General features: G+C 50.2%; 1 protein-coding gene across 3 annotated transcripts in view; it reads left to right on the top strand.

Moving 5' to 3' along the window:
• CUEDC1 (CUE domain containing 1) overlaps positions 1-27,649 on the top strand; it is a 96,155-nt gene extending 68,506 nt beyond the window's left edge. For all 3 annotated transcript variants that reach the window (XM_019511078.1, XM_019511080.1, XM_019511079.1), the window contains 10 exons: positions 7,150-7,761; positions 12,798-12,925; positions 16,408-16,534; positions 17,625-17,808; positions 20,552-20,635; positions 22,563-22,652; positions 23,955-24,048; positions 25,422-25,480; positions 26,397-26,467; positions 27,477-27,649. In XM_019511078.1, coding sequence (XP_019366623.1) covers positions 7,471-7,761; positions 12,798-12,925; positions 16,408-16,534; positions 17,625-17,808; positions 20,552-20,635; positions 22,563-22,652; positions 23,955-24,048; positions 25,422-25,480; positions 26,397-26,464 — 1,125 coding nt within the window. In that variant the 5' untranslated portion in view covers positions 7,150-7,470 and the 3' untranslated portion in view covers positions 26,465-26,467; positions 27,477-27,649. The remainder of the gene's footprint in view (positions 1-7,149; positions 7,762-12,797; positions 12,926-16,407; positions 16,535-17,624; positions 17,809-20,551; positions 20,636-22,562; positions 22,653-23,954; positions 24,049-25,421; positions 25,481-26,396; positions 26,468-27,476) is intronic.
• The last annotated feature ends 309 nt before the right edge of the window (positions 27,650-27,958 follow it).

Here is a 27,958-nt window from a genome sequence, read left to right as displayed (position 1 = left end):
GTTCAGGTTGCCAGGCTTTGCCAATTGAGTTAAACTTTATGGTCTCCAAGGAGGTCTGCAGGGCCCTTTCTGCCTTGCAGCTGTGAAAACCCACCCAAAGCTGGAGAGAGGGTGCAAATGAGCTGTCACGCTTCCCTGCCACTTCAGACAGCCTGTGGGGCCATCAGAGGTGCTTTTGCACTGCATTATTGAAGCTCTTGTTTGTCCACACATAGTGGTACTTGAGTTGACGGGAACAGTCCAAGGAGAACGGTTGGGGCCTTGGTGAGCCCGGCGAGGGGTCTTTATCAGCACTTTTTTTTGACACTCCCATAATTGAATGCAATCTGCTCTTAGATTTATATTTCTCCATTATGTACTAATGCATCTAGCAGAAAGCTGTGATGTGTCCCTTCCCCCCCCGCCCCTCCCCTCTTCCTTGCTCAGCAATGTTAATGCTCTGGCAATTTTTATCGGTAAAGCATGATTTGCCCACGCTCTTCTCGGAGTCAGCTGAACAAGTTGGATACAGCGACTTGCAGTCCAAGGTCCATACAACCAGCTGGGATATCCTTGCAGGAGGGTGGGAGTGGGGGTTAAAACGTGTGCCGCTCTCTTTGCCACTGCCCGTTTGTGACCCGAGCTGTCTGTTTTGTTCCCATATCTGCAAAATTGGGAGAGGAGCATGTGAAGTTGTTTCGAGGTGCCAGAGTGCCATGGACATTCACACGGTTGTGTGCGTCAGTGCAAGAGTGGAGGAAGGTACACAATCAAAGCTAGTTTTGAGTTGTGCAAGAGCAAGAAATATCTCTGCCTTTTTCCCCCCCCCGTTATACAGTGACCAGACAACCACTGGATAAGCGTTTCTAACCTAATTTTACAGATGGGGAGCCTGAAGCAAAGACGAGCGAAGGTTGCCCTTAGCAAAGAGATTCATTTGATTGGCAATTGGGTGTCCAAATCCCATAGGCAGATATTAAAATCTCTGCTGAAGTGACTTGCCCCGAGTGGGACAGGATTTGATAGTTTTGCCCAGCGATGGCTCCCAGACCCGATAACAGCATTGTGCCTTATGCTTTCCATGAACTAGAACATTTTCTGTATATCCTAAATGTCCACTTTCTGCCGCCAAATGTTTCCAGCGCAGCTGTAACTCTCCATCCTGCTTACAGTTCATTACCCGCCAGCTGTTTTGGGAGTGTTTTTCTTGAGCGAGGAATTAGGCAAGATCCCTCTTCTTGCCTTTTTTGGGAAATCCACATACCCTTTGCTTTTTCTCCAACTCCTACAGCGTCTCACTGTCTTTTCGCAATCGTTTACAGTATTAGTAGCACAGCAAATTCCTCTGCTCCTTAACAAGCAAAATAAAGAGGAATGATTACAAACAGGACGTGAGGAATACCGATCAGCAAAGGTAAAGGTCTCCTCCGTTCTGGAGAGGGATATTTGTGATCTTAAATTAACGCAGGCCTTTAAAGTGCTTTGAGGTTTGCTGATAAAAGGCCCTGTCAAGAGCAAGGGGCTAATAAAGACAGGTTGTATTAATGGATTGGCAGTACTTTGAAGCCAAATTTGTCATTACTGTCGCTTGCATCTGTGTGTGCATCTAAACTGGAGGCATGTCAAAAGGCACAGGTCTGTGCGTCAGAAGTATTAGGCATTTCTGTACTCTGCCTACCTGAACTGGGTTTCTCAGCAGGCTTCTCGCAAGCTGCATGCTATCGTCTATGTGCTTCCTGGTTTGGGCAATGTCTGAACACTGCCCTCCCTCCATGTTGTTTAAACCCAGATGTGCTGTGGAGTTTGGCTGGCATATAACATGTTGTACGCATCCATGATTTTTCTCGTCTTCCGACCAGAAGCTTTCAATTATTCAGTGTGTTACTGGGCTCAGTCACGCTATATGCCGTGGACTGTAATTTAGATGAGCTGTCTCAGACTTTCATGTCATGTTGACTAACACCTTCTTCAGAAAAGGATCATTTGCATCAGAACAAGCTGATTTTGTTCTCTGTTGATGTGGAGCCTGATTCATAGGAGTGCTGAATGCCCCAGTCCGGTCCAGGGAAGCTCTGCTCACACGCCCAGCACTTGTCACGTATAAAGTGATATTCCAGGATGCCTCTGGGCTCTTCCCAGCGGGTGCAATTCAGATAATTGTGCGCAAGCCGCGGCTTTCAGTTAAGAGGGAACAAAAAGGGAAGTCTCCAACCTTCATGGCTTCAGAGAAAAGCGCATTAACAAGATCCCTAAAGGCTCAAACGCAAGGCGGCAAAATCATTCACATACTTAACTTTCTTTTAAACATCTCATGATTTTTTTTTACCCTGATTTCGTGACTTTTTTTATGGCCCAACTCATCCTTTTGGACTGTATGAGGCTAGCAGGTGAGGCTGCGTCACGTGGCTGATTTCTCAATCTCCCCAAACCTTCTTTTCATCCCTAAGCGCTGTAACTTTATAGTGCTATAAAAAGGGCTCTAAATTACAGCGCTGTAAAATGTGCATGGAGCACTTCTGTACACACCCTTAGAGCTTAAATTCACTGGTACAAGATGGCTCTCAGCAATGGTTAATTAAGGCTTAACACACCTGGGACCAATCTCTTCCTAAGCATTTTACTATGCCGCAGATTTCCCTCATCGTCCACAAAGCAGGCTGATACGGGAGCAAGGGAGATGTCTTGTTCTTTCTTGACATGCACTCCTAAGGACTTATATTTTCATCTGGTCCCCAGGGTGAGTGCCACTGAAAACCGAGGACTCCTTATAAGCTGGTGGAGGATCAGATAGACGGCCCATGGAGGTCGGTCATTTAGATCACTGTCTTTTCCCAGGGCTTTGCAACGCGACTGCACGGACAACCCCGGAGTCACCGGCGGGGGCTGGAATAAAGGAGAAGGAGTCATTTGCTTGTGGGATGTGCATCCCCTAGTTGGCTTTACGCTGCTGTGGGGCGAAGTGTCGGCATAGCCCCTGCTGCAGAATTTACCCTTCCCCCTTGCCTGCGGCCATGGGAATCGGCCGCACGCAGTGATGCAGGGGCTTCGTGGCAGTAGTGGCTGCAGGACAGGAGAGGGGGGCTGTGAGAGGACCCGCATACCTAGTGCTAACACCTGGATGACCAATGTCTTCCCCTGCAGCTGCAACTCTGATTGCAGTGGCACGGCTTCTCGCTGTGGATGCTGGATCTCTGGCAGCCCTGCTGGCACCGCGGGTGGTGCCCGCTGCGGCCAGAGCAGGGGATATGGCCTACCAGCCCATTTGAGTCTGACACCCCTGCTGTAGGCAGCCAACTAAAAAAAGACAGTTTTCCACAGAATTTTTGGAAACTTGAGGTCTTACTTGGGCATCTGTATTTTTGCTGTTGCAAAGCTGTTTTCTATAACAAGCAGGCATGTTGCTGAACAGTCCTCCTTGCATCTGATGTGGTAAAGAGAAGAGCACGCACAAGTCCCAAACTCCCGTAGACTCTGACCACGGAGGTCACTGCCTGTTTTGTCCGCCGGTCAGAGCCTGCTGAGTTGCTAAGAAGTGCTTTCCGCTAATTCGGATCCTCTCCCTGAAGTGGGTTTCAGGGGACGTCTGAGGATTATCTTTTTTTCCTCCCCGTGTGCCAGCTGGGTGCTGGGCTGCAGCGTGAATAGACGGGATACCATCAGCCTAGCAGGTGGGAGCCCTGTGCTGCGATTCGTTATTACAGGGCTCCAGGGATCAAAGTGTTTGTAGCCATCTGTGTAGTTCCTCCGTCGTAATTCATATCCTGGCTTTTATTTCTGAGTATTCAGTGCTTTTTGGAAACATCTGTTTTAGGTAATACACCCCGTCACACACACACCCCCGATCAGTATATTAGATTTTCTGGACTCCGTTCAGACTCCTTTAGCGATTGTCTTCGTTTTCGGTCGCGAAGCAGGACAGGCCTCGTAAGTGCTACGTGTTCGACGGCTTGGCAACCAAACGTGCAGATCTGGGTTCAGCCTACAGTTACGTGACAATGGGGAGGAAACACGGTGAAGTGAATAATGCAAGGAAACGGAAGGTAAGAGAGCTGGGTCTCATTCCTGGCTCTACGCAAGGTCCCACCTTGAGTCTGTAGCAGGTCTTTTGCCTCCACGGCCCCCAGGTACGAGACATGGAGGAGACTTGTCTCATAAAAAGTCCCCTGGGATTGCCAGATAGAAGGGGCTGCAAAAGTGCAAGGGATGTATTGGAAATTTTGAGCAATCCTACAAGATACTCAGTGATGTCAACTGCCATTTGATGTTAACTTCGGCATCGGCGCCTTTCCTCCTGCAATGGGATATCCGTGGGTTTCCGAGTCATCCCCTGTGGTTCCAGCTGCAGGATCTGAGCTTTGATTTGGAGACTCAGCCCCCTGGTTCAGGAGAGCTCAGGGCTGCCAAGGTAAGGGGAGGTTATCCAGAAAGCAGATCCAACCCAGGACTCTCCTGGCTGAAGCAGCGGTGCATTTTCGCAGCCAACGTCAGCGGCGTTTCACAGGGGTTGTCCAACACGCCTGCTTTCCTGGGGATAGAGGGAAAGCTAAGCGAAAAACTGGATGGAACGGGAGGAATGAAAAATCCCAGCGTGGTAAATCGAAAGGACGGGAGGAATTTCAGGGGGAGCATGCACCTCGTACACATCCCGGCTGGCTTTGTTGGGGCAACCATAGGTGCATTTCCGTATGGAAAAGCATATATTTTTAGTGAGGGCATTGCCCTGTGTGTGTGTGCATGTAATAAAATATGCAGGGGTGAACACAGTTGTGCCCCCAGTGCTGTAATGCACATCATCGATAAAGATAGTACAGATCGCTGTGGAGGAAATACAAGCAAGGTCAGGACACCCATAAATGCTTGCCAAAGACAGCATTCGCACGAAGCTGTAATGGAGCAGGGCTGCGTTTGGAGAAGGGAAAGGGACTTCGGACCGAAGGGCAATGCAACATGATTCCCACTCTTGATTTTGTTGGGCTTAGTACAGGTCTCTGGAGGAGCCCCAGGTGCCCAGGAAATACCTGGATCCCTTTGCAGCCTACTAGATTATTCGGAATAACTCAAGGTGTAAAAGGCTGCAGCTTTATTGCGAACATGAATGGGTTAGCATAAGGAACATCACTTTCATGCATAATATATCTGCTCAAACAGGGAACAGTTCTGCATGGGTAACTTTAGAAGGAGATTGCTCTGCCTGATGGTTTTGGATCCAATTGTGTGATGTTTCATTAAGAAATTCCCCTGACGTTTTTCTTTTAAAATAACACATTTTGTTTGGTGGTGGTGGTGGTGGGGGTGTTTAATTGAATACAATTTTAGGGACCATTGTCTTGCAAGGCTCCACCTGCCACTTGGAAAAGCCCTTGAAAATGATATTATGGATCAAATTTGTCCCCGATGTAACTCTCTTTAATCAACCAAGTTAATCCAGGAATGAGTTTGGCCCTGTGTCTCCAAATGAGAAGCAGTAGCTATATAATCTGTTTATGGTTTTAAATTGAATGTTAATCTTGGATTTGGTGGCTTTTCCCAAGGGCTGATTTGCTGTGCTGCAAAGCATTTAGCTCCGTCCCTGACATTGTCAGAGTTGGTTTCGTTTCCCCCTTCTTTCTTTCTTTTTTTCATTTAAAGAGATATCTAACCATTTGAGAGCAATAATGCTATAATTGGAGTTTTTGAGCAGTTGTGTTCAGACTCACTCTGCCCTTTTATATCATGATTGCTTGGATCATGTGCTGGTTGAGGCAGGGCCCCTCATTTGTTTTGGCTTTCACGGGGAAAACGGGCTTCTAGTTCATAATGGGTTGGCAGGTGCTACCACAATTCAGATACCGAAGAGCGTGTTTCTGACCAAAGCCTAGGAAACTTGGAGCCCTCGTTATGGCTTCCCAGGTGTTCTTGCAATGGGAATACAATAAGCGATCAGCTTCTCGATTTGCTCCTGGAAGGATGCTTTTAGAAACTCTTTCCTCCCATCACTCAGTATTTCCTATTGTCGCCTCTTCCAGTGCAGCACTGGCCTCCGCTCTTTGTAGCTGTAATTCCCGTGAATCTCTACTGCAGAGGAGAGATTTATTAAAAAAGAATAGTATGGTCTTCAGGAAACAAGCACGATGACTTGAAACCCAGAAGTAAAAGGGAGGAAGGCAACATGTCATCCAAATGCCGGTGACACCGGTCCTTTTTTATTTCCTGTTCTGAATGACCGCAGCGAGTAGCGGTCTCTTGATGGCAAATCCAGGCGAATGCATTGGATTCACATATTTGACGCAGGTTTCAAATCACCTTCTGAAGCTCCCTCTGCAGATAATGGTGCTCATTTCCATAAGTGCCTCATAAATAGGGCCACTTAGTCACTGTAAAATGTTAATACACCTGCGAACTTAGAGAAATGCAGACGCGACTGGGGCTCTGCTTTTCCTCCCTGCCTAGCCTAGCAAGGGGAGAGTATGCACGGCTCCATGCTATTCAGGTACCAGGTATATTTCTTTGCTTAATGAGGTGTTTGCAAAGTTTTGGCAGAACCAACTGCCTTTCCAGCATCATTTCACTCCTGCTTGGTATCTTAGATCATCACCTCCTTATGTTCCCCATTTAATGAAGCTAGGATAAAATGTGGCATTCATTTAGTAGATGCGGTGCTCTCTCCTTCGTTGGATTTGATGACAGATCCAACAGGTAATTAATAGCTAATCGGACTCGACCAACTTTAGAGATTTGACACAGCTCTGTGACCATGCTCTTGGCTGAGCCGGAGATGATGTTCTCAATGTGTGCTGTCAAGACCAAGGGTTAAAATTCAGCCACTTTTTAAGAGTGTTTGGAGCTGCTTTCCCAGGGTTTAAGTGTCAGCCCAGCAGGTTTTGAATGGGGAGTTTGATGAAAACATTTATAAACTGGTTATTGAAACATGCCGTTTGCTGAGCTAGCCACACACCCATGCGCCATAACGGTTCCCAGATGGTTTTTGGATCTACTTCCAGGATCAGCTATTTCAGGGAAGCCCGAGGTTTTTCCACCAAAAAAAAAAAAAAAAAAGGAAAAAAAAGAAATCGGTGCTTTTGACCAAAGGATCCCTTTATAGGCCAAAACGCCCTTCTGTTTGGCTCAGAGGGGTCCTGCTGGCTCTTCATGAGACTGTCCAACACGTGTCTCTCTCTTTCCTGTTCCCAGGTTAAATGATGCTGCCGTGTTGCTGAAGGCCTTTCCTTCGCTGGCGCCGGCGTGGGACTGCTGCGAGCCTGGCCTCTCCGTGGTTGTGTGGCTCTTCTGCTGAGGCCTCCTGCATGCTCCTCCGTTGCATGCTGGATCGCTGGGCGGTGGTTTCAAAGGATGCCCACGTAATTTCTGGACGCCGAAGCCGGCGGGCGGTGCTGCATTCCCTGCCGCCGTTGCCGCCACCGCCTCTGCTGGGATCGATCATCTCCTATTCTTTGTGTTGTCTCTCGAATAGTTTTCAAAGGGTCAAACATTTTCCAAAAACAGCTCTCCAAAATGACAAGCCTGTTCCGGAGGAGCAGCAGCAATGGCAGCTCGAGGAACAGCTCTTCTGCTCAGGAGCTCAATAACAGCCGGCCCAGCCGGCAGGTGCGGCGGCTGGAGTTCAACCAAGCCATGGAGGACTTCAAGACGATGTTCCCCAACATGGATTATGACATCATTGAATGTGTCCTGAGGGCCAACAACGGGGCCGTGGATGCCACCATTGACCAGCTCTTGCAGATGAACTTGGACGGCGGTGGCTATGACGACAGCTCGGACTCCGATGACAGTATCCCCCCCGAGGTAACATCCATTACCCATCCCATCCCCTTGCCCAGAGTCGCTGTTAATTGGCATCCAGAAAAAAGATGGGCGTTTTACCTGGTGTCTATAGGAAGGGGCTGTGCGGTCAGAGTCCGGGCTTCTGCATTGATGTTTTCCTGGGTGATTTTTAGGGGGCCTCCTCATGCCTTAATTTCCTCATCTGCAAAATTGCTTGTAATAATGCACAGAAAAGGGGGAGGAAGGGAGGGCAAACTTCAATACCTAATGCTTTAAAGCGCTTTGAGATCCTTAGAAATTGTCATCGGGCTCTAATTCAGCTGAGTGTTGAGCCCTGTAATGGCAAGAAACAGCACCATAGCCAGACCCGGCCTCGGGGCAGGAGTTAATTGTGTTGTAGGCACTGAAGTTGGAAGAAGCAGGTCCCCCGAGTACGGAAGAGCTTTTTATCCTTCGTTTTCGGCAGTTTTACTAACCAGTCTCGACTTTGCTCCAGTGCTTCCCTTCCCCTCCGTCAGATACGACGCTTATCCTCCTTTCAGCAAAGAGTGTAGCCGTTCTCCAGTCTTGACATGCGTGATGAATGTAGGAATGAAACTGCAAGGACCCGAAATGGAGAATGGGTCAAATAGCTTCTTGCTGACATTTCCTGTGGAAATAATGTAGTGAACGGCACAGCTCATACCCACTGACCCAGAAAGAGACGGGGAGGGTGAAATGAGGCTGAATCTGAAGCTTATGGGAGGGCCGTAGCTTGCTCTTATTGCACGTGTCCAGCCCCCAGGTATGTTAATGCAACTTGTATGCTGTACCTATGAGTCACGGTGTATTATGAGCCACATCCTAGTCCACCTTAGCACCTAAGGGGACTGAGGTACCTACATATAATCCTCTTCCACCCTCCTCCAATCCCTGAAAAACCCTCACGTGCCTACTTTTGTGACACGCCAGGCTTTTGCAAAGGAGGGGCTTTTGCCACCCCGTCACAACTGGGTGGCAGGGACATGTGGCATCCCGGTCTTATTGCGTGCTTCCCTGGGACTTGAGCTGGGTCATGCTGGCTTCCCCATTGAAAACCGTTGCCAACTCCTGGCTTAGGAGGTTGATTAGGATCTGGTCCTATGTACCTTTCTCCGTCTGATCCACGGAGAAGGCAAATCATCAGCAACCGTCTATCTCTCAACCGTGAATGAGGAGCTTCTCATTTTCAGCCATGGAGCTCCCTCTTTCAGTCTCTGGTGGCAGGCAAAATGATGGCCCTTTGCATTTGCACCTCAAGGGTTTCCTTTTTGAGATCCCAGTGCTAGGGCATAGCAAACTACCCCTTGTCTGCTGTTGAGAAAGAGACTGCAGCATCTTCCTTTGCAAATAAAAACAGGACGAAATGCAATTCTGTCTCCCAGCAAGCATTTTCTTTAACCTCCTAGTGGAAAATGGCAACAGCATGGAACAAGAAAGAGGCTGGAAGGAGTGTACCTTTGCTGCATGTCATGTAACCAGGTTGCTTGGATCTCTGGTTTGCAACCGGGGAGAAGAGATACGGGACATGGGGAATAATGGAAGAATTTCAATCTGGCCCAAGAGGTTTGTTGAAGAAAACAGCTAATAAATACAGGCACAAGCAGGCTTCCACATAGCTCTGGTTCCGGCTTTGTCTACTTTGTTTACCAGGAAACCTGCTCTGTCAGGAACTATGCAGAATACAGAGCCATCTCGTGGCTTAATGGTATAATGGCAGATAAACGTATGGCGCGGCAGGGTGGGAAGCTGCCAGATCTCTGTGGATTAGAACAAAAATACCAGAGGGGAAACCTTGCGTGCAGCATTCGCTCACTGGATTGCACACTTGTTTTGCGAGCAAATAATTTTTGTTTAATTCTTTTGGCATTGCAAAATGCAAAGGCACGAGGTCGAACATTTCCCTCGCTACTCGCAAAGGAGCTATTTTTAGGTTGCTCTCTTTTGACGGGGAAACGAGTCAGTCGATGCTGATTTTTGGCCTTTTGTTTCATAAGCACAAAAAATGGGAAAGAAAAGACCTGACGAGAGGCACAGGGAGTCTCCAAAATGAGTATGGGAATAAAGCCGACAAGAGCCGGCTGTACATCACGCTTAGCAAAGTAGGTGGCTGGAAAACCGCTTCAGATTACAAGAGGCTCTTAAACTATTTATGGATTTAAAACATCCTGGCAAGATGAGAGTTTCTAGGGAGAGAGTCATAGCTTCTAGTGTCATGGCAGTGGGATCTCGCAGGTGCAGGGGCCTGACCTCTTCTAACGGGGTCATGTAGACGGAGGGTGCCGTGTTTTGAGCATCTGGGGCCAAAATCCTGGGAGCAGAGACTCCTGCGTGACCTTGGCCATTGGACCTCTTTACCTACTCACGGGGAGCCTTTGGGCAGGTTAATTTATTAGTATTTGTGAAGTGCTTTAAGATCCTATGATGCACAGTGCTGGAAAAGTGAATTGTGGATGGTGGGGGCTAGGTCCATTAGTGATTGATGAAACATGGTAATGAGAGGTGGAGCCTCATTATTGGGAACTCCTAGGCCAGTGATGCTCAACCCCTGGCCCACATCTGGCCTGTGGAGCCGTGTCACCCAGCTCACGGGTCTGGAAATTTGGTGGTGAGACAGTAGCATTAATTGCCGGTCTCCTGGTGCCAAGTCATGGACCCATGGGAAGCCCCACGTTGGTGCGCTAGATCATGCCACCACGTGTTGGGGTTGGGCTGGCATGTGGACATGGGCCGGCCACACCCACAGCTTGACCCTGCCCGTGGGATCTGGCCTGCGGACCGGTCCCCCAACATTTACCTGGTCCCCGGGGCTAGAGAGTAGAGCACCACTGTCCCGGGCTGCTGAGTGCTCGCAGCTGTGGAGGGTGCAGATCAAGGGGCAGATCGGTCGGGACAGGCTCTGCAAGCCCTCCTTGGTGGCCATCAAATGTCTAACAATTGAAAGGCTGGAAGAAAGACTGAAAAAGCAGGAACGGGAGTGCAGATCAGAGCTTTAAAAACTTGGGTTTTGAGCGGGAGATACCGAGCAGAGAATAACAGCTAGCGCCCGTGCCTCTTGGATGTATCCGAGAGCCCGTGGACACCACCCATGAAATCCTGGAGATGTGCAGAGATGAGCGAAAGGAAGGCAGCACCACAGTCACCCAGCTTCCCATCCCCATGAGAGCTTTTCTTCCTGGTCTGGAAGATGGATCACTTGGCCAGGGCTAGGAAGAGGTTGAAACTGGGCTAGACGGGCCTGTGGTCTGACTCGGTCTGGCATCTCTTATGTTCTTATGACTACTTATTTTCTGGACCTCCCCCTCCTACGTGTCCCCGTGCTACACATCTGTGTGACGGTGCCTGTGGCTCTGTGACTAAGGCTGTGGTTGAATATGTTGGTCATAGTTTCTAGAGTCGGAAACTATGGTCATGAAAAGGAAGTTCTGCTCCTCCTGTTCCTATGCTTAGTCAATGTAGTCCAGCTGTGAGCAGCTGAGTGTGTCCTGAAAGAGAAGCATCGGCCACGAGCATCAGAGGTGGAGGATCCATGTGCCTTCCCCCCCTCCCTCTCAAACCATTTGTGCGTATGAGCTCAGCTCGTTGTTTAAAACCAATGTTTCCCCAGGGGAGCGACGTATTGGCAGTCGCCCAGCTGCGGTGCTTATTAGGAAACACCCGAACTTTAGCAGCCAGTAGCTCAGGTGAATAGGTCTCTTGACCACAAGTGCACGGCTCTGGCAGCACTTGTGTGCAGCGTGTGACCTCAGCAGCTTCTGCGGAAACGCTCTGCAAAGTGTTTGTTCTCCGCGCGGAGTTGGCAGCGCTGAGTTACTCTCCACAAGCTGTTGTCAAGTGCGTGCGAGGGCAGCCAGGTATGCAGTGCTCTGGGATCAGTCGCATGGGAGGCCAGGCGGTCAAAAAAAATGCAGGAAGTTCAGGGAGAGGTGATGGCTGGATGAGAGCAGGCAGGCAAACACCTCGAGTGTGTGGCTGGTGAAAGTATGAAGCCTGAGGGGTTTGTTTTAAACAGCACTTGAGGCCTGATCTGAAGCCCCCACTGACCCCCCACATGCCCTTCCTGAGGTCTGCACGTGGAGGACATGGTAGTAAAGCAACCTGAAGTACCTTAGCTGCCTGGGGCATCTCATAATTACTTAATGTCCGGCTAGAGATGCAGCGAGCCAAGATCGAATTTGAAGACCGTCACCCGAAGTGTTGCCTTTTGGAGGAGACTGAGAAGTGGGTCCTCACCCAGTCTTGACCATTCCCAACACTTCATCCAGGGCCTCTCCCGGGGGTAGGTGGCGCAGCCGTGTTCTCCATTTGAGAGTTGGTTCAGCGCCCCACAGCAGTCTGCACAGCTCAAGACTGTCCCAAAAGCCAGGCCTGGGTAAAGGGAGTGCTTGTGTTTGGAGGGAGCATGCCTGCCTCCACACCAAGTGAAGTGCAGGCCTCCCTCAGCCGTTGATGAAAGGCCGTAAGGAGAGGGAAACTGAGGCAGTACCTGGAGGAGGGCAGCTCACCTGAGGCCATACCCGCGCCTGGTGCCAGCAGGCGAGGAGCACTCTTCCGTAGAAGTCAGTAGGAGCTGAATAGCAGGGAAGGGAGCTCCAGTTACACTAGTTGCACACCCATGTTTGTTCTGGCAGAGGTTTTGTGTCTGCCCTTTTCTCCCCAGGGAGCACAGATGAGGTAGCTGTGTTCAGCTAGCAATTTTCCCCCCTGGTAGTCTGACTTTGTCTCTGAAAACCGCAGGTTTCCTAACCAGCAATTTATGACAAGATCTCCTAGAGCCCCAGCACTGGGACTGGCAGCCCCCAGATTAGCTGGCTTTAAAAAAAAAATAAAATAAAATAAAATGGTGTGATGGGTCCAATTCTGGTTTCACAGTGGTTTCCCCCCACGCCTTCACACGAGTTACCCCTGCCTTATGTCCCAATGCCCAAGCAGGGAGGCACCGTGAGCGGCTGGGCTTTCGCGGCATGTCTTGCCTTTTCCAGGGTGTCTTCTGCCAGCTCACCGCCAGTCTTTCATTTCTTCTTTCTCCCTTTGCACAGATTTTGGAGCGGACTCTGGAACCAGACAGTTCGGATGAAGAGCCCCCTCCCGTGTACTCGCCCCCTGCCTACGACATGCACGTGTTTGACCGGCAGTATCCCCAAGCTCCTCCCACCCCTCCTCCCAGGTAAGCACCACGGGGCTGAGCCCACTTGCCATTAGCCCATTGTCTTGTAGGAAATGAAGCGTCAGGAGGGGAATGCCCGTGCTACCGTGACGAAGAGCCTCTGGCATTGGGGTGCAGCCTGCAGTGCTGGGAGGAGCAAGGTTTTTCCCTCTGTGCATACTTCTTTTTGCAGGCTGGACTGTATGAGCATGCCTGGGAGATCCAGGCGGTGTAGGTGGGTGCAGAGGTATCGGGACACTTGAGGAGGGCTGGGCTGTGCTTGCTGGCGTGTGGCTGAGGATGAAATGCTGTTGGATTGAACCATGGGGTCAGGGATCCCAGTCCAAGGAACTGGAGCGAAGCCGGCTGGGTGGCAGGCTGGTTTCCCTTGGGGCTTGCTGTGCACATGGTTGTCCGAGAGATGTACAAAGTACTGGTCCTGGGAGTTTTTCTTCCGTCTTCCCTAACTTCACCTCTCAGCAGGGATGTGCAAGTGAGCCAAAATTTGGAGCTTGCGTTCAAATCTGAGCACATGAAGCAGGAGTGGCCTGGGTATGAGTTCACCAGACACGAAATGGGAGCTTGGATGAGCAGCACACCACTGCAATACGAGTTTCACCCCTGCCTTCAGTCCTGATGAAGTCTTTTCCCAGAAGAGGCCGTAGCACACCTGTAGTGTGATCCAGATGAAACCCTGGTGTGAGCAGAGGGGAGCCGCCATCTGTGCTCTCTGTTGTCTTGCTGTGGGGCTTTGACCAGAAACTGAGCGTTATTGAAAGGCAAATGGACCAGGCCCATTGCAAGGCTGCAGAAATGGTGTTTGATTGTACAGGGGCTGGCTTCTCACAGGATCATCTGGTGGGAGCTAATTGGGACTGGGTGAGAAGGAGCCAGAGAAGATGAATGAAGTTCACAGCTGGATGAAAGTGTCTACAGGGGCTTCAGAAACTGAACAGCTGAAAGGCCGAGAAAGTAATTCCTGGACTGAGAGGAATGTCAAAAATTAGCCAGCGGAGATGGGGGAGCTTTGACTTCATCTGAAAAAACACCAGGTGGCATCTCTCTAAGCGAGCCGATGGCTATCCATCTTGTAAAACTCTGATTTCAGCCTTTTGTTGTCTGTAGCCATAAACGCTAGCATGATGGAGATGGCCATTACTCCATTAGCCCATGTGCTCTTGCATGTAGAGGGCCTACTGCATTTTTGGGGGCAACTTAGAAAGCTGAACCGTGGAACAGATGTGCTTCTTACGAGCTGTCTGGGAGGTGCGATTCAGCTGCAATACGTGTCCGCTCGAGAGTTGGTGGAGCGGGTCACCACGGCCAAAAGCTCACGTGGCTTCTCCTTTGGCTCAGCTGGCAGACACGTGGAGTAGTCGAGGCAGGGGACCCACGTTGTGTCCCTCTTGCTGTTGAGGCCGTGGAACATGTCATCCTTGTGAAGTCCCATCTGGATTTGATGCATCTGCCGAGATGCATTTGAAATTGAAAGGCAAAAGGGCCCATGAGCTCATCTGTGCACCAAAATTCCCTATGTTATCTCTGTCACCCACCCCGCATGGAAACGCATGTCCCAGTTACAACAGAGTCTGTTGATGCCCAGTTGGCCTCATCAGTCATCTTCGGACCCACGGATAAAGCAATTATGGAAGACAGCCGTCCTCAGCCGTGAGGGATTGCTGAGGATTGCCTCTGCAGTGAGCCCTGGAGTTTAGTGAATAAAAGTATCGCTTCCAGAGAGGCATCCAGTCTGGATTTTAAAGACATCAAGAGATGGAGAGCCCGCTACCTCCTGTGGTAGCATGTCCCCAAATGGTTACCTGCTGGAAAAATACGTGCATGTTCTCTGGTTTCATCTACCGGCTGTAGGATCTTGTTGTGCCTTTCTCTACCAGATTAAAGAGCTCCTTAGCACTTAAACTGTGTTCACAGGGAGAAAATATCACGCGTGCTTTTGTGCATTTGTTAGTGTATTTTCCATCTCTCCTTTCTATGATCCCGAGAGTAACAAGGTGCTTATTATAGCCCCACGTGAAAAGCCTGGTTTCCTCCTAAAAGCTCGGACAAAAGGTACAGTGGAGTAGCAATGGGTGCGTATGACAGATCTGATCCTGTGCAGTGAGTCTCTTCTGTAACCGTGTACACTGGGGTTTGGGCTGAGATGCTGTCCAACTACTGACTTGAGGACAGCTGAGGCCAAAGGCTGCTCTTACGATGTACAAAGTGGAGTGGATTCAGCTCAGCTTTCATTTTAGAGGCATGGGCCACGGAGACACGGGCTGTGGAGCTGGGCTTATCCGCAGTCACCCTGGGCTGACCTCGTCTGAGTCGACTCCATAAGAGCAGCTGGAGCAGGCGTTCGCTCTGGGGAGCGTGGTGGGAGGTTAATAGATGTGGTTCGCTGGTCCAGCCTCGTGGACGGGAGGAGCCTTTCAACGAGCACAAGCACCCTTTGATCCTGGTGTGGCTGAGTCCTCCTCTGTGCTGTGGCGGGCACCCCCGGGCACTCGGCAAAGCGGGGACAGCCAGCATGCCGCAAAGGGACGTTCAAAAGCAGCCATCGCCAGGGAAGAGGCTTTTATTTGTTTTCTTCCCCAAGTGTAAGTGATAATGAAGACGCTGACATTCACACGCAGTCATCATCACCTCCTGCCGCCTTTGACGCTTCGCTGACAGCTCTGAAAATAAAATCTGCACGCGGGCGCACGCACGCATGCGATCAGAGGTGGCGATAAGGCCTCTTCACGTGGATATGAAATCTGCCGGAGCAGAGATTTCCTCTCACCTTCTTCCTCAGCCCCACTGCCAGCTTTATGTCTTCTTTCAAGCAGCCACATTTGCTCCCCGCCAGCTTCCTCCCCGATGGATGCAAATCAGGTCTGCGCTGCCCTTGTTCCTTCCAAAAATGCCTGGGAACCTGATAACGAGAGCATCCAGATGCCTCTCTGCATCCTACCTGCTGCCTGGCACCCTTAGGCTGTGAGCTCTCCAGGGCAGGGATTTACTGCTTTGATGAGTGCATCGTGTCTCTCCTGCAAAGCAGCTTGTAGGCTGGCATGTAAACAGTTGCTAACTGGGGGAGTCCTTGGTGCAAGAAACGAGCCCAGTGAAGAAATGGGGTTTTTGGAGGTGGTGGAAGAGGAAGAAGATTTCAGGAGAAACGGAATAAAAAAAATGAAGAGGTTTTCACACTCCCAGAAATTCAGGGAGCCTTAATGCCAGTAGTGAGGTTGTGGGGGGTGGTGGCAGAATAGCCTCCCAAAGGCAGGGAGGAACACAGAGCACCTGAGTCAGTGCCGAACCCTGAAATAACCAGATATTTTTAGAACGTCTCACAATTGTCAGCCTTTTGCATGCTTTTTGGGGGCTGGATGGGACCTCCCGTTCTGATTTGAGCCAAAGGTCATTGAGAACCGGGTCCGTCAGCATCTGCAGAGCGTGCCGACGCGTTGCAATGATTGCTGCCTTATCTTGTCGTGTCCTTGTTCCCCCCCGGCCTGCAGAATTGATATCCAGACTTCCTCCGGCCCTCCAGCGCCGCGGCGGTACAGGAACTGGAATCCACCGCTCCTTGGCAACCTCCCCGACGACTTCCTTCGCATCCTCCCCCAGCAGATCAGCAGCGTGCAGGTGAGGAGAGTGCTTTCAGCGTCTTAAATGCCCTGGGACCCCAGCTTCAAATCGTGGCAGGGCTACTTCTGTCCTGAAGTAGATAGACTGAGTAAAGTGCCTTGCTGTGAAGAGGTGAGGGGCAGCTGGGGATGAGGACCGTAGCCTAATTTCCCTCTCCCTTCCTATTGTATCACGTGCTGCATGCCGGCTGGTTGTCCGTGCCGCCCGAGGCAGCTGTGTTCCAACACGTTGTCCTGAGTTATTGCACTGGGGCTTCGGCATCTCGGGCTCTATTACCTTTCTGGGAATAGGAAGCTGTCAATTCACTGGGCTCAGCATGGGGAGAGGTCCTGGTGCCCTTTTCCTTCCTCGGTAATTGTATGCTTTTGCTTGTTACGGCCCTCCGAGGGTAGCTGCAAATCGGATAGATACCACTGGTGGGAGTGGATACTGCTTCCCCTCCCCGTCTCACCCCATCTCGCCCTTGCAGGCTTCCACATTGTTCTGCCTCCCTTATTTCCAGCTCAAGTGTTTTCCCTTCCCAAGAGAAAAGACGCTTTCCCCCTAATGGCCAGCTCCTGAGCCTTAGCTTGGCATCTGAGGGCCACACCGGACTTGTCCTTCCTCCCTAGCCATAAGGATCCTGTGGGCCTAGCAGTGACACCCGTGAGGTCCACCCATCTTAATTGATTGGGATTTAGTCATCTCGCAGGGTTAGGAGGGACAAAGCACGGGGGATGCACCATGTCAGCACCTCTGCTGCTGAGCGCATGCTGGGTTATGGAAAAGGCTTTCCCAGTAGAAATAATCTTCAAGCATGGTCAGAACAGAGGCCTGTTCACGAGGAGGGAAGGTGGGCAGAGCTTGGACCACTGCTACCCAACCTGCTGTTGATATGTAGAGACCTTTAATTGTTCCAACCTCTGTCCCACGAGCCAGGATTTTGCTTCGGAGAGCACTTGTGCTTATGCTTTATCGAAGCCACTGGGACTTAAACACATGCTCCCTTGCTTTGCTGAATCAGGGTGTGAAGTCAAGCAGGACTGCCACTGCGATGTGTGAGAAAAGGCTTGCACTGACTCTCCCTTCGTGTCTCATTCCTGCCCAGAGCTCGCAAAGCTGCCATCAGTCGCTGTCCTGTGAGAGCAGCCAGAGGTCCCAGGGCTCGCTGGAGCAAGAGAGGAAGTGGAAGCAGTACCTGGAGGACGAGCGCATTGCCCTCTTCCTGCAGAACGAAGAGTTCATGAAGGAGCTCCAGAGGAACCGGGATTTCCTCCTGGCCCTCGAGAGAGGTGACTCGAAGCATTTCTGTTTCTGCTTCCCGTGTGTGGGTTCCTCCTTCGCTGCCATTTCTTGCCCTTGGGCCCAAAGTCTTCGTGGCCTCACATGTGGCGTCATCTTTTCCACCAGTGAACAATGCTACCAGGCCAGGCCGACAGTGTTTTCTCACTCGTGCTGCACCAGCTCTGCATGGGGGGCGATGGTGGAGAATATAACCCAGGGAGAGCTTGATGGCAGGAGCGTTTTCCCGGGTCCTTCCGTCTTCTGCTAACCGGGTTTAGCAGCTGGTCCCTGCTCACTGGCAATTCACTGCCTCTTTCCCCACCAGCCAGTCCCTTTCACAGTTACGAGACCTACAGAAATCACTGGATAAAATCCTGTCCCCAATGAATTCAGTGGCAAGGAATTTCACTTCTGCTTTTTGCCGACCTCTTTCCAGGGAAATGAGCAAAGCACGTCATCAGCTGTGGTCTCCCCTCCTAAATGCTGGGGCTTAGCGGTGCACCATTGTCTCCCAGATGTTGAGGTTTTGGTAGTTTCCCGTTTCACCAGGGCTTTCTCTGTGCCTCTGACATAAATGATTCCCCTTGAGTTGGGTGTGTGATCAGCCCAGGTGTTAGGCAAGTACATCTCTGTAATTATGCAATCACAATCTCTGTAATTCTAAAATATTTTGGGAGTCCCTATAGCCTCTGTGTAGTGGGTTTTGATGGTTGTTAGCCAGCTGCTTGTCCGATGACACTGCAGGGAGAAGTTAAGGGGTTTTGGTGGTTTCATTTCTCTTGAAGGATGAGCCCGTCCCTTCCATTTCTTCTCTGCTCTGTCATTTTAATTCTCAACACACAAGGCTAATATATTCCCCTCACCCGTCATGGTACCTGTCACTCGAGGGTCTTGTTCTTGGTTTGCGAAAGCTCATTGTAATGCTTTAATTTAAATGCTCTTCCTCCTATCCATCAGCGGCAGAAAATCAGCTGCTCGCTTATGATTTTCATTTTGCTTCCTTTTAGCAGGATAAGATGAACGTTTTCAATTTGCCTGTCTAAGCTGTCAGCAAAGTGTTCGTGTTGTGCAAGGCTTTGGAGGGGTGAATAGAAAGCACGCAATATAGCAGGGCGAAAATGATGCAGGCCCTGTGTGATAAATTGCATTCATTGCACAACCTGACTGCAGTCCCTATCGTGCTCTCATTGATCCATCTCTCCCAGGCTGGGTTCCACAGTCTGAACCTCCGAGCAGCTCCAGACAGACAATTCTTTACTTGTAGAGGCAATCTGCCAGAGAGACGGTCCAGCTTCCTTGAATATCTGGGGTTTGCTTCTCAGGGTTGCACTCTCCTGAGGTCCTGCAGGGCCCAAATGATGTCAGCAAAGGGATAGGCGGCTTTGTGGTCAGGCACGGGAGTTGTTCAGTTCCAAATAGATATATTATTTTCAATAAATAATATCCTTTATTCTGTGTGTATGCATATATGTGTGCGTGTGTGTATACACTCATTCCAACACACGCGCGTGCATGCAGAGCAAAAATGGAAGCCTCCAAAACCTCAACATCTGGGAGATGGTGGTGCCCCCCTAAGCCCAAACATCTGGGATGGAGACCACAGCTAATAGATACTTTTGTCCATTTCCCTGGGAAGAAGTTAGCCAAAAAGCAGAGGTGAAATCCTTGCCATTGATTTCACCGAGGTGAGGATTTTATCCAGCGCTTTCTGTAGGTCTGATAACTGATTACCGGTTACTAGACCTACAGAAACATTATATACAGGCACATGCACAGAGGCTGAGTTAACTCTGCTACTGGACCCCCACCCTCCATTATAAAGAAAATGGCATGTCTCCGAAATCTAGATCTACGTTTGGATTGAACGCACACAGCCGTGTTGACCTGGAGTTTTGGTTGAGTTCGGAGGCCCTGTTTTCAGAGGTGTGAACATCCTCTTCTGTCACCACTGGGATTCATGAAGTGACAGGAAGTTACTTTTTTCAATCTTTTCTTGCTAAGAGTTTTCTTGGGTTTTTTTTAGAAGCGAAATGGCATCAAAACTGAAATACTTTTTTTTGAGCATTTATTTCTTTGCACAAGTGACCTATCAAGTTTATGCAAATTTCAAGAAAAATCCTATGAAGCCAAGTCCAGTCATAAGCTCAGTCATTAAGTCCAGCTTTTCAGATATACTGAGCATCTGCAAATTCCTGTGGGTTTCAGAGGACTTACGGGGTATGTCAGCACCTGAACAACATTATTTAGGTGTCTTTATGTGGACTTAAAAGTGGCACACCTAAGTCCAACTTTGTCTAGCCTTTATTGAGTATGTTTGCATGGTCAGATTTTATGCTATTTTTTTTTCCATTCACAAATCCAAGATCTAGTTGAAGCTGATACTCATCCGCCAACCAAATGCGATTAGTGGGTGTCATCCATGTTCCAGTTATCCATCTGTTCACTCCTAAACATGGTCCCTCAAGGGATAAGGCATGATGGCAAGACACATTAGCAAGTTTAGCTGTGCTACTGGCCAGGCTGTCCCTACACTTTGAGAAAGGACTGCAGCCTTCGGGGCTGTCAGCTCAGCTCCCCTTGAAAACAATAACCTCCAAATCTTGCCCCCAGCCGCCTTCCTCATTGGGACACCTGTTACTCTGAAGCTGTTAAATCCTGGCAGTGGATGCAGAATAAATGCGTGGTTAGAGAGAGACGAAGGGAGTGAGTGTATGAGTTCCAGATCAAATCGAGTTTCTTTTTGTTTTTCAGATCGATTGAAATACGAATCAAAAAAATCCAAGTCAAGCAGCGTTGCCGTCAGCAACAATTTCAGTTTTTCTTCTGTAATATCAGGTAATTTACCAGCCACGGGTGAGCACAGCTTCCAGTCACTGGGATCTCCCGACACCTTTTGTATTTCTAGGGCTTCAGTCACTGAGGGTCTCCATAAGGACAAGTAGCAGGAGATGAAATGTCCCCAAATATCCCAAATCCTTTCTTCTCTCAAAAGCTCTGCTATTTGTGGCCAGGGAGGGGGGAATTCTCATCCTGGAACATGATCAGCAGAGAACTTTGCTTTTGTCTTCTGTGAAATGGGTAGAAGTTATGGGTGAGCTCTTCAAAAGCCAAAGGGGCAGTGGACAGGTTTAACACCTGTAGAGAGTTAGGGGGAGTTCAGCACCCAGTTCCTGCTGGTGCTTGGAAAAGCTGCTCTGTCAGCCTCCTTTTCCATGGAGGAGACTAGTTGAACGTTATATTCTTTGCTAGAGCTCCTTGGCATGAGCCCGGTGGTGTGCAAGACAGTGGTGAATTTCTGCTAGGTTCCTTGCTTCCTCCTGGTAGAGACGGTCCCCGGTGTGCGAAGTCATAGTTGGTAGGGTCGGAAGGGATCTGAGCAGATCACCAAGTCCGACAAGTCAATAGCATCTGCCCTGTAGCAGTCTCAGCACCTACAAAGCTTGGGGTCCCACCAGATCCACTCAAAGGAGCCATCAGATCCGCTCTGTTCTAGACCTGTGGTCCAATGCATGCCTCAGGATTGGATCAGACGTCCAAGACTGAAGCCACCAACATGTTGCTACCCCTGTGCTCGAGTCTCAAAGCATCATTTTCCCCAGTCCCTAGTTCCCTCCTCTCTTACCACCCTTGGCGACTTAGCCGTGGCAGGAGAGCAGATGAAGAAGGCAGAGAACTGTGATCTAGTTCCCAAGCGTAACAAAGCAGCCCCTTGTGTAGCCCAGAGCGAAGAATCGGCCTTGGAAGGCATGACGACTGCCTCTGAGTAATCCCGATTAACCTTTGTCCTCAAATGCAGCAGCTGCCCCGAAGGACAGAATTAGTTGGTGTCTGTCAGTGTCTTCGTGTTCAGTCCGGAGGGGGGGCCGAGGCAAATGCAGCTATTCATCGGGGTTGATGTGACGGTTCTGGCCGAGCTTATGGAATTTCAATTGTGCCCAAATTTGATAAGAAGGGGAGGGCCGGGGGAAGGGAGCACAAGGACACAATTAACAAGATCTGATTCACCCGGATCAGCTGCCGGCGCTGGTACAGCTGAGACTTCTAAACTTTCTCCATGCTTAATGAGTTGGATCTGTCTGCCGGGGTGATGGGAACGATCTGGGAGTATGAGCTGGTAATGAGTGGAGGAATAAAAGGAACAGATGGGGTAAGTTGGGGTTGTACGTTGCGAGAGCAGCGAGGGTTGACTGCAGTTGCCCAACTCGGCGTGGACATTAGCCGGGGGAGACCTATTCTCCATTGCCTTGTCTCTTTTGCTCCCGTTGGCACCAGTGTAAACTTCCAGGCTGGAGTGGCAGCCGTGCCAGCCAGCCTGATGTCAGCATGCACAGGTGGTAAAGATATTGAGGACTGGTGATATGAGTCCCTGGATTGAGCTTCTCTGCTGGGATAAGTCACCCCTAGCTCTGCTGAAATCAGCAGAGGACCTGGTCTCGGTCTTGCACCTGTCTCATCAGAAGCCTGTCCTAATCTTAGTGGAAGAGAGGCCCTGTGTCTGCTGACCCCTCTTCTGCCACCCAAAACATACCCCAACTGGCATGGGGATACTCAGTCTGGCCTGTGTCATGGAGGCAGCACAGACTCGCTCTTTGTGCTTCCCCAACAGCTGCTATTTCTTCCCTCATCTCTGTTCTCTGTCTGCGCTCTCATCTCTCTGCCTTGTTCAGCCCAGGATAGCGGTGCTTGGCAGCCGCTTCGTGCCGGCGCTGGAACTGGGTCATAGTGACCTCGCCCCCCGAGTGACCAGATGTTTGCATTTCAGGTGACGTAGCTCCCTCCATAACCAGTGAGGCCAGCGGTGCTGTGTCTGAAGATGCCTTATTCAGGGACAAATTGAAACACATGGGAAAATGTGAGTTTGTTTCCAGGTTCCACGTGGGCAGATGGGAGGGTGAGCAGGGACGGCATGGCATGCGGGAGGAGGAAGCCCGGAGGAGTCTTCGGCACCAAATTGAGTGCTATGGCACTCTTTTGCCAAAGCAGAGTGTGTGTGCGCCAGCGACTGGCCCGTTATACAAAGACCTGGCTTTCTGACCTTCGTGTTTTTCAAGCCCCTCTGTGAACCAGACGGGGCCCGTGGGCAAAGCACGTTCAGCTGCAGGTGGGGCTGGGTGCTTGTCCACGCGGCAGCTTTGCACTGTGATCGGCCAGATGGCAGGTGTCTCAGGTCTGCGATACCATCTCCTAGCAGAAGCGCAGTCAGAGCCGTCGATGAAGAGGGTCCCCGGGAGTATGCAGGGGAATGCATGGTCCTGGGTGCTTCCTGAATGGCTTTTGCTCTCCAGCTCTTCCCAATCCACCCTGGAAAATGCTGGTGCCCTTAGGCAGGTAGAGGTAGCAGGGTTGGATTGAACTCTCTCCCCTTCTTCCCACCTCCCCGACTCAGGACGGATGAGTCCAGAGCTACAGAGGGAGTAGCAGGTTCGTCACTGGCAGGAGCTGAGCTGGCTAATTACTTAGACCACTCGGACCTCGTGCTTCCTGCACATTGCGACCTGTATCCGTCTGCCTTTGATGTCTGTAGCGTACAGTGCGAATCTGTGACCTGCCCGGCATTACGGTTCTTGGGAGTGGAAGCAGTGCCTTTCTAGCTTCTGTTTTAACTCCTAGGAGAGAAATGGGGAATTAATAGCCTCTCTCTTCCCGGTTTAATTCTTTCTTTCCAGCCAGCCACAGGCTGGTCTCCTGTTGCAAAATTAGATTGGCACTCATGGACTCTGACTCACAGGCTACAGTGGAACTGAGCTTCATTTAGTGCGGGGAAGATTTTGCCTTAGTCATGGGCCAAGAATGTCACGAAACTCACAGTAAGAGTCGGACTAGCCAGACCTTTTGTTTAGTAAATCAAATCCTTCCCCCCAGGGATCAAATTATAATTTTTTTTCTGGACACTGTAACTGGTACTAGGGCTTGGAAAAAGTGTATTGTTCCTGGGCTTCCTAAGGCGAAACACTAAGGCATTGTGAATCCTGCATTCAAATAAGCAGATTCATTTGGATTCGGTCACCTCCCCACCCCCCTGCCTCGCTGCCCTGCAGTATGCAAAGAGTTAATTGTCCTAAAGAGGCAGCTTTCGAGCTTGGCATCGCTCATCACCATTGTCTGGGTGGCTTATTATTGAGAGCGAACCTCTCACCTGCCGCTTTCCTTTCAGCGACACGCAAGAAGCTGTTCGAACTCGCCAGGGCTTTCTCAGAGAAGACCAAAATGAGGAAGTCAAAAAGAAAACACTTGTTGAAGCACCAGGTGTATCCTTCAGCCTGCACGGGATCCTCCCGTGTCCTGATCGCACAGAGGTCTCTGTGACCGAGTCCCAGCTCCGGGGTCAAAACTGCGATGCGCGTGGCTGGAGAGGGCTAGAGCAAGGGGGCTGCAGCCACTCTGACCGTCCACTAGACGTGGGGGGTGGGGAGAGTGATTCAGGCTAGCTGAAAGGAAGATTATGGAGGGAAAGGCCTGGTATGCAAAGAAATTAAGCCTTGAGATGGAAAAATTTGCAGGGGAGAGGGGAAAAAAATCTGCGAGACACTGCTCCAGTCTCACGTAAGCTCTGACACTGTCTCTGAGGGGCTGCACACATGATGTGTTTACACTAATGTAATTTGTACATGGGTCTCCTACAGCGAAGTATAGTACACTGGGAGACAGAGTGGACCGGTCAGCAAATTATGCCAGGGTAGCATCTTGCAGAAGGTGCTATTGCAGAGCCTCACTATAGGGCGGAAAGGGAGCAGGGAACAGCCTGTTTTTCTTGGGCAAATACTGTGCCAGGATAAACTTTGGGCAGATGGCGCCTACATCAATATAACCGCTAAATAGTTTTATCCCTTGGTGTGTTTTCCCCAGAGCAATCGAACACCAATTAGAATAAGTTACATAAATGTAGGATTTCTCTGTTAGTCTGCTCCTTTTTTCTCCGCTGGTGTAAAATGCATCATGTGTCCAGGCTCTAAGATTGGCAGGGGTGGAGATGGATCTGCTGTTGAGGAGGGGAATAACAGTGGCTGTAACCAGAAGGCATGTACTTGCAAGTCTCACATCTCAACCTGTAACTGCACCAAGTGTATTGACGTTAGGGATTTGTGGGACTCCGGACCCTCTCGAATCTTGGCTTGTTTGGATCTGGGGTCTGGACTGAGCCTGTTTTAAATGGAGCGACTTGTCCTCGATCCCTTAAAACTGTGGTGTCTGGCCAGCATTTCCCTGGAGGCAAGTTAATCCCAGCAGCCTGCGTGCATTGGATCGTTGTCATGCCAGTCTTGGCAAGAGGAGCCCAGAAAGCAAAGGGCAGCTCTTCCTTTTGTCCTGTCTCCTTTGCCTTTGCCTTTCTCTCTTAGTTGGCATGCAGGGGCTCAGAGGAGACCAGGGGGGGAAGGCTCTGCTTCCCTGTGTACACGGGAAGTAATACCATTCAAAGCATGGTGGTGGAGAAACACTGTCATTGCATCGACTCTGGCTATATAAGCCAGATCTTGGACAGCACATGAGCGAACTGTAATGGGAAACATACCTTGGGAACCACACTGGAGTTAACAGTGATGGGCTGCCTGCAAGGGTATACTTTGCTATGCTGTTGCGGTGGCCCAGGCCGTCGGGCATTTTTCTTTAACAGAGCCTGCAGGCTGGGGACCGGGGCATCCACAGCTAATCTTCTCGATGATGTGGAAGGACACTCGTGCGGTAAGGAAATGCCCTGTTTCTGCCAGAAGTGAGTCATGGGCTGACTCACCCTCTCTGTTGTTGTGCGTATGGCTGGGTTGGACTCTGAATCGCGTGGGTCTGAGTGTCAGAAATGGAGTATCCTCCCCAGAGAGGTGTCTTCCTGCCTGCCATGACCTCAGCCATGTGGCGTTGCAGTTTCCTTGAGCCACGTTGGGCTGCACCATCTGGGTGACCGCAGCAGATTGAAAGAGGAAAGCTGCTGCCCAAGGCATGGAGGAGCTTTCCCAAGCCAGGGGAAAGAGGAGGAGGTCCTCCTCTGTTTTGAATGATACTTCTCTGCTTTCTCCACACTTCTGCTACTTGAATGGATAACGGGTGCTTCCTTGTCCAGCCCCCATGAAAACATAGGCATGAAAATAGCTGGCTGGGAAAGTGGTTTCCTGTTTGGGAAACTTCCTGAGATTCCAGATAGGGAGAAGAACAAGAGATTGATGCATCCCAGGAGCCAGGCGGTTGAGGCATTTGTATGGGACAGGAGAGGTCTAGGTTCAGGGCAGTGTCCTGAATCAGGGAGAGCTGGGACTTGAACCAGCTTGTACTTGAATCGGCTCCTTCTTCTGTTCCCTTCCCCGGTGAGCTCCAGGTATCCAGCCCACCCCCTTGTAGCAAACTGGGGCTCCTTCTCAGAGGACCGGTGACCACAAAGCAGAGGGCAAGGAGCACTCTCTCAGCTTGACTGGGCAAAGCTGGTGGTACCTCTCAACAAAGTGGACCGCTGTGATGAAAGGGGCTGGGTTGACAGCTCTGGGATTTGAAGTCCTTTATTAGCCTGCATGACAGTAACACCCGACCATGACATGACATCCAACTTGCTTAGGCGCAGGGGAAGAGTCTCCTTGGGGTGTGACGAGAAAGTTTCTCTCATGCTTTTCAGATGAAGACTTCCAAGCAAGGCGGCAGCAGCTACACGAGGAACAGGAAACACCGAAAGAAGGGCAGTAAGTGGTAAGAGCTGCCTTGAAGCCAAGTGCCACTCATTACAGAAATTGGCTGGGCTATGCTAGGCTACCCGCAATGAGTTCCAGGCTTGGTTGGGCGCCTGGAGCCGACAGACAAAGCACATGCCTCGGAGCAGCCAAATAATCCATTGCAGCTGCTGAGAATCAACAAGGCTTTTTGTGCCATGTGAGTCCTGTATTAAGGGCAGAAGTTGGGCTCGGTGCATAGAGCCTGGTGCAGCACACCTGCATGCCAGTGGATGTCAGCCACAGGGCTTAGCCCTCTGTTGCTTCATTGCATACCTGCCTGTCTCCCTTAACAGCTGCTAGGTGGAGAGCAGCAGGGCTGCAGCCCCTAAATAGAGTCGCTTTGGGATTAAGTCTCCATTCTGCATGAGCTCTGAGGGCAGGGCTCGAGTAAAAGGTGCCATACTCACGGCCCCACAGAGGAGAAGTCCACACCAGTGCAAATAGGTTGGTGGAAGGGTCTTCTCTATGGGTGAGAGGGGAGTTAAGTCCTTAGGGGCAATTAGGGTTTTTCTCTTGGCTGAGGCTGCGAATGAGGCATCCAGTGCAACGCAGACATTTTTTTTTTTTTTTTTTTCCAATGCGAATCCTGCACTGGGAGGCCCACAAAACGCATGGTACTCAGGACACCCAGCGGATGAGGCTTGATGGAGATGAGGAAATGCCCAGTCCACAGAGATCTCCTGTTTCCTGTTGCAACTGGGTGTGCAAGCATTTGTATTCCAGTTTGCAAGGAAGGCTGCCAGGCCAAGTCTGCCCTGCTCTTTGTCTTCCATTGAGAGTGTGTGTGTGGGTGGGCTTGGCATAAAGTTACGGATGAAAACACGCCATGTATCCATGCCTGCCCATTCACACGCATCAAGCTCAGTGATTATTTATGGCTCGGTTTAACAGCATCCACTGCAGAGTGACAGGCTTGATGGCAACAGCCATGCATGAAGCTGCTGTGACTAAGCGTGCTTTTCCCCCTTCTGTCTTCTCTTTTCTAGATCCCAGATCCATTACCCGAATCGGGCTTTATGGCTGGAAGAGAACTTATCAAAGGCTTAATAAGAAGATGACTGAACAGGAGAAAAAAAGCAGTCCCTTGGCTGTTTTTTCTTCTCCCCTGCTGCTGTACTCTTTTGAAGTACAAGTATTAAAATGAGGCACAATGTTTTCTGACCAGGGGTTTGAAAACACCTTTTCCTCTTTAGCAAATCCAGCCAAAAATCAGCAGCTGATCTGAATTTTTCTCGATCACTGCTGTGAAGATAGTGGATGTCAAGCTTATGGGAGTAATGGTTGACTCCTCACGCTCTGATACATGTGCTGTTCTGATATGAATTCAAAACAACAATAATAATAATAATGATGATGCACCCAAACCTGAGACCTGGCTCAAGCATTTTTAAACATATCTCCGTAGCAGTGTAACCTTACTCTACGCACACGAAAAAAGACCTACAAAATGTTGTTGTTTGCCGCTAAG

This window comes from Gavialis gangeticus, unplaced genomic scaffold (genome assembly GCF_001723915.1).
Source record: "Gavialis gangeticus isolate Ggan-Ray unplaced genomic scaffold, GavGan_comp1, whole genome shotgun sequence".
NCBI lineage: Eukaryota > Metazoa > Chordata > Crocodylia > Gavialidae > Gavialis > Gavialis gangeticus.
Note: the sequence above shows the minus strand (reverse complement) of the source record. Positions and strands in the feature narration are given on the sequence as shown.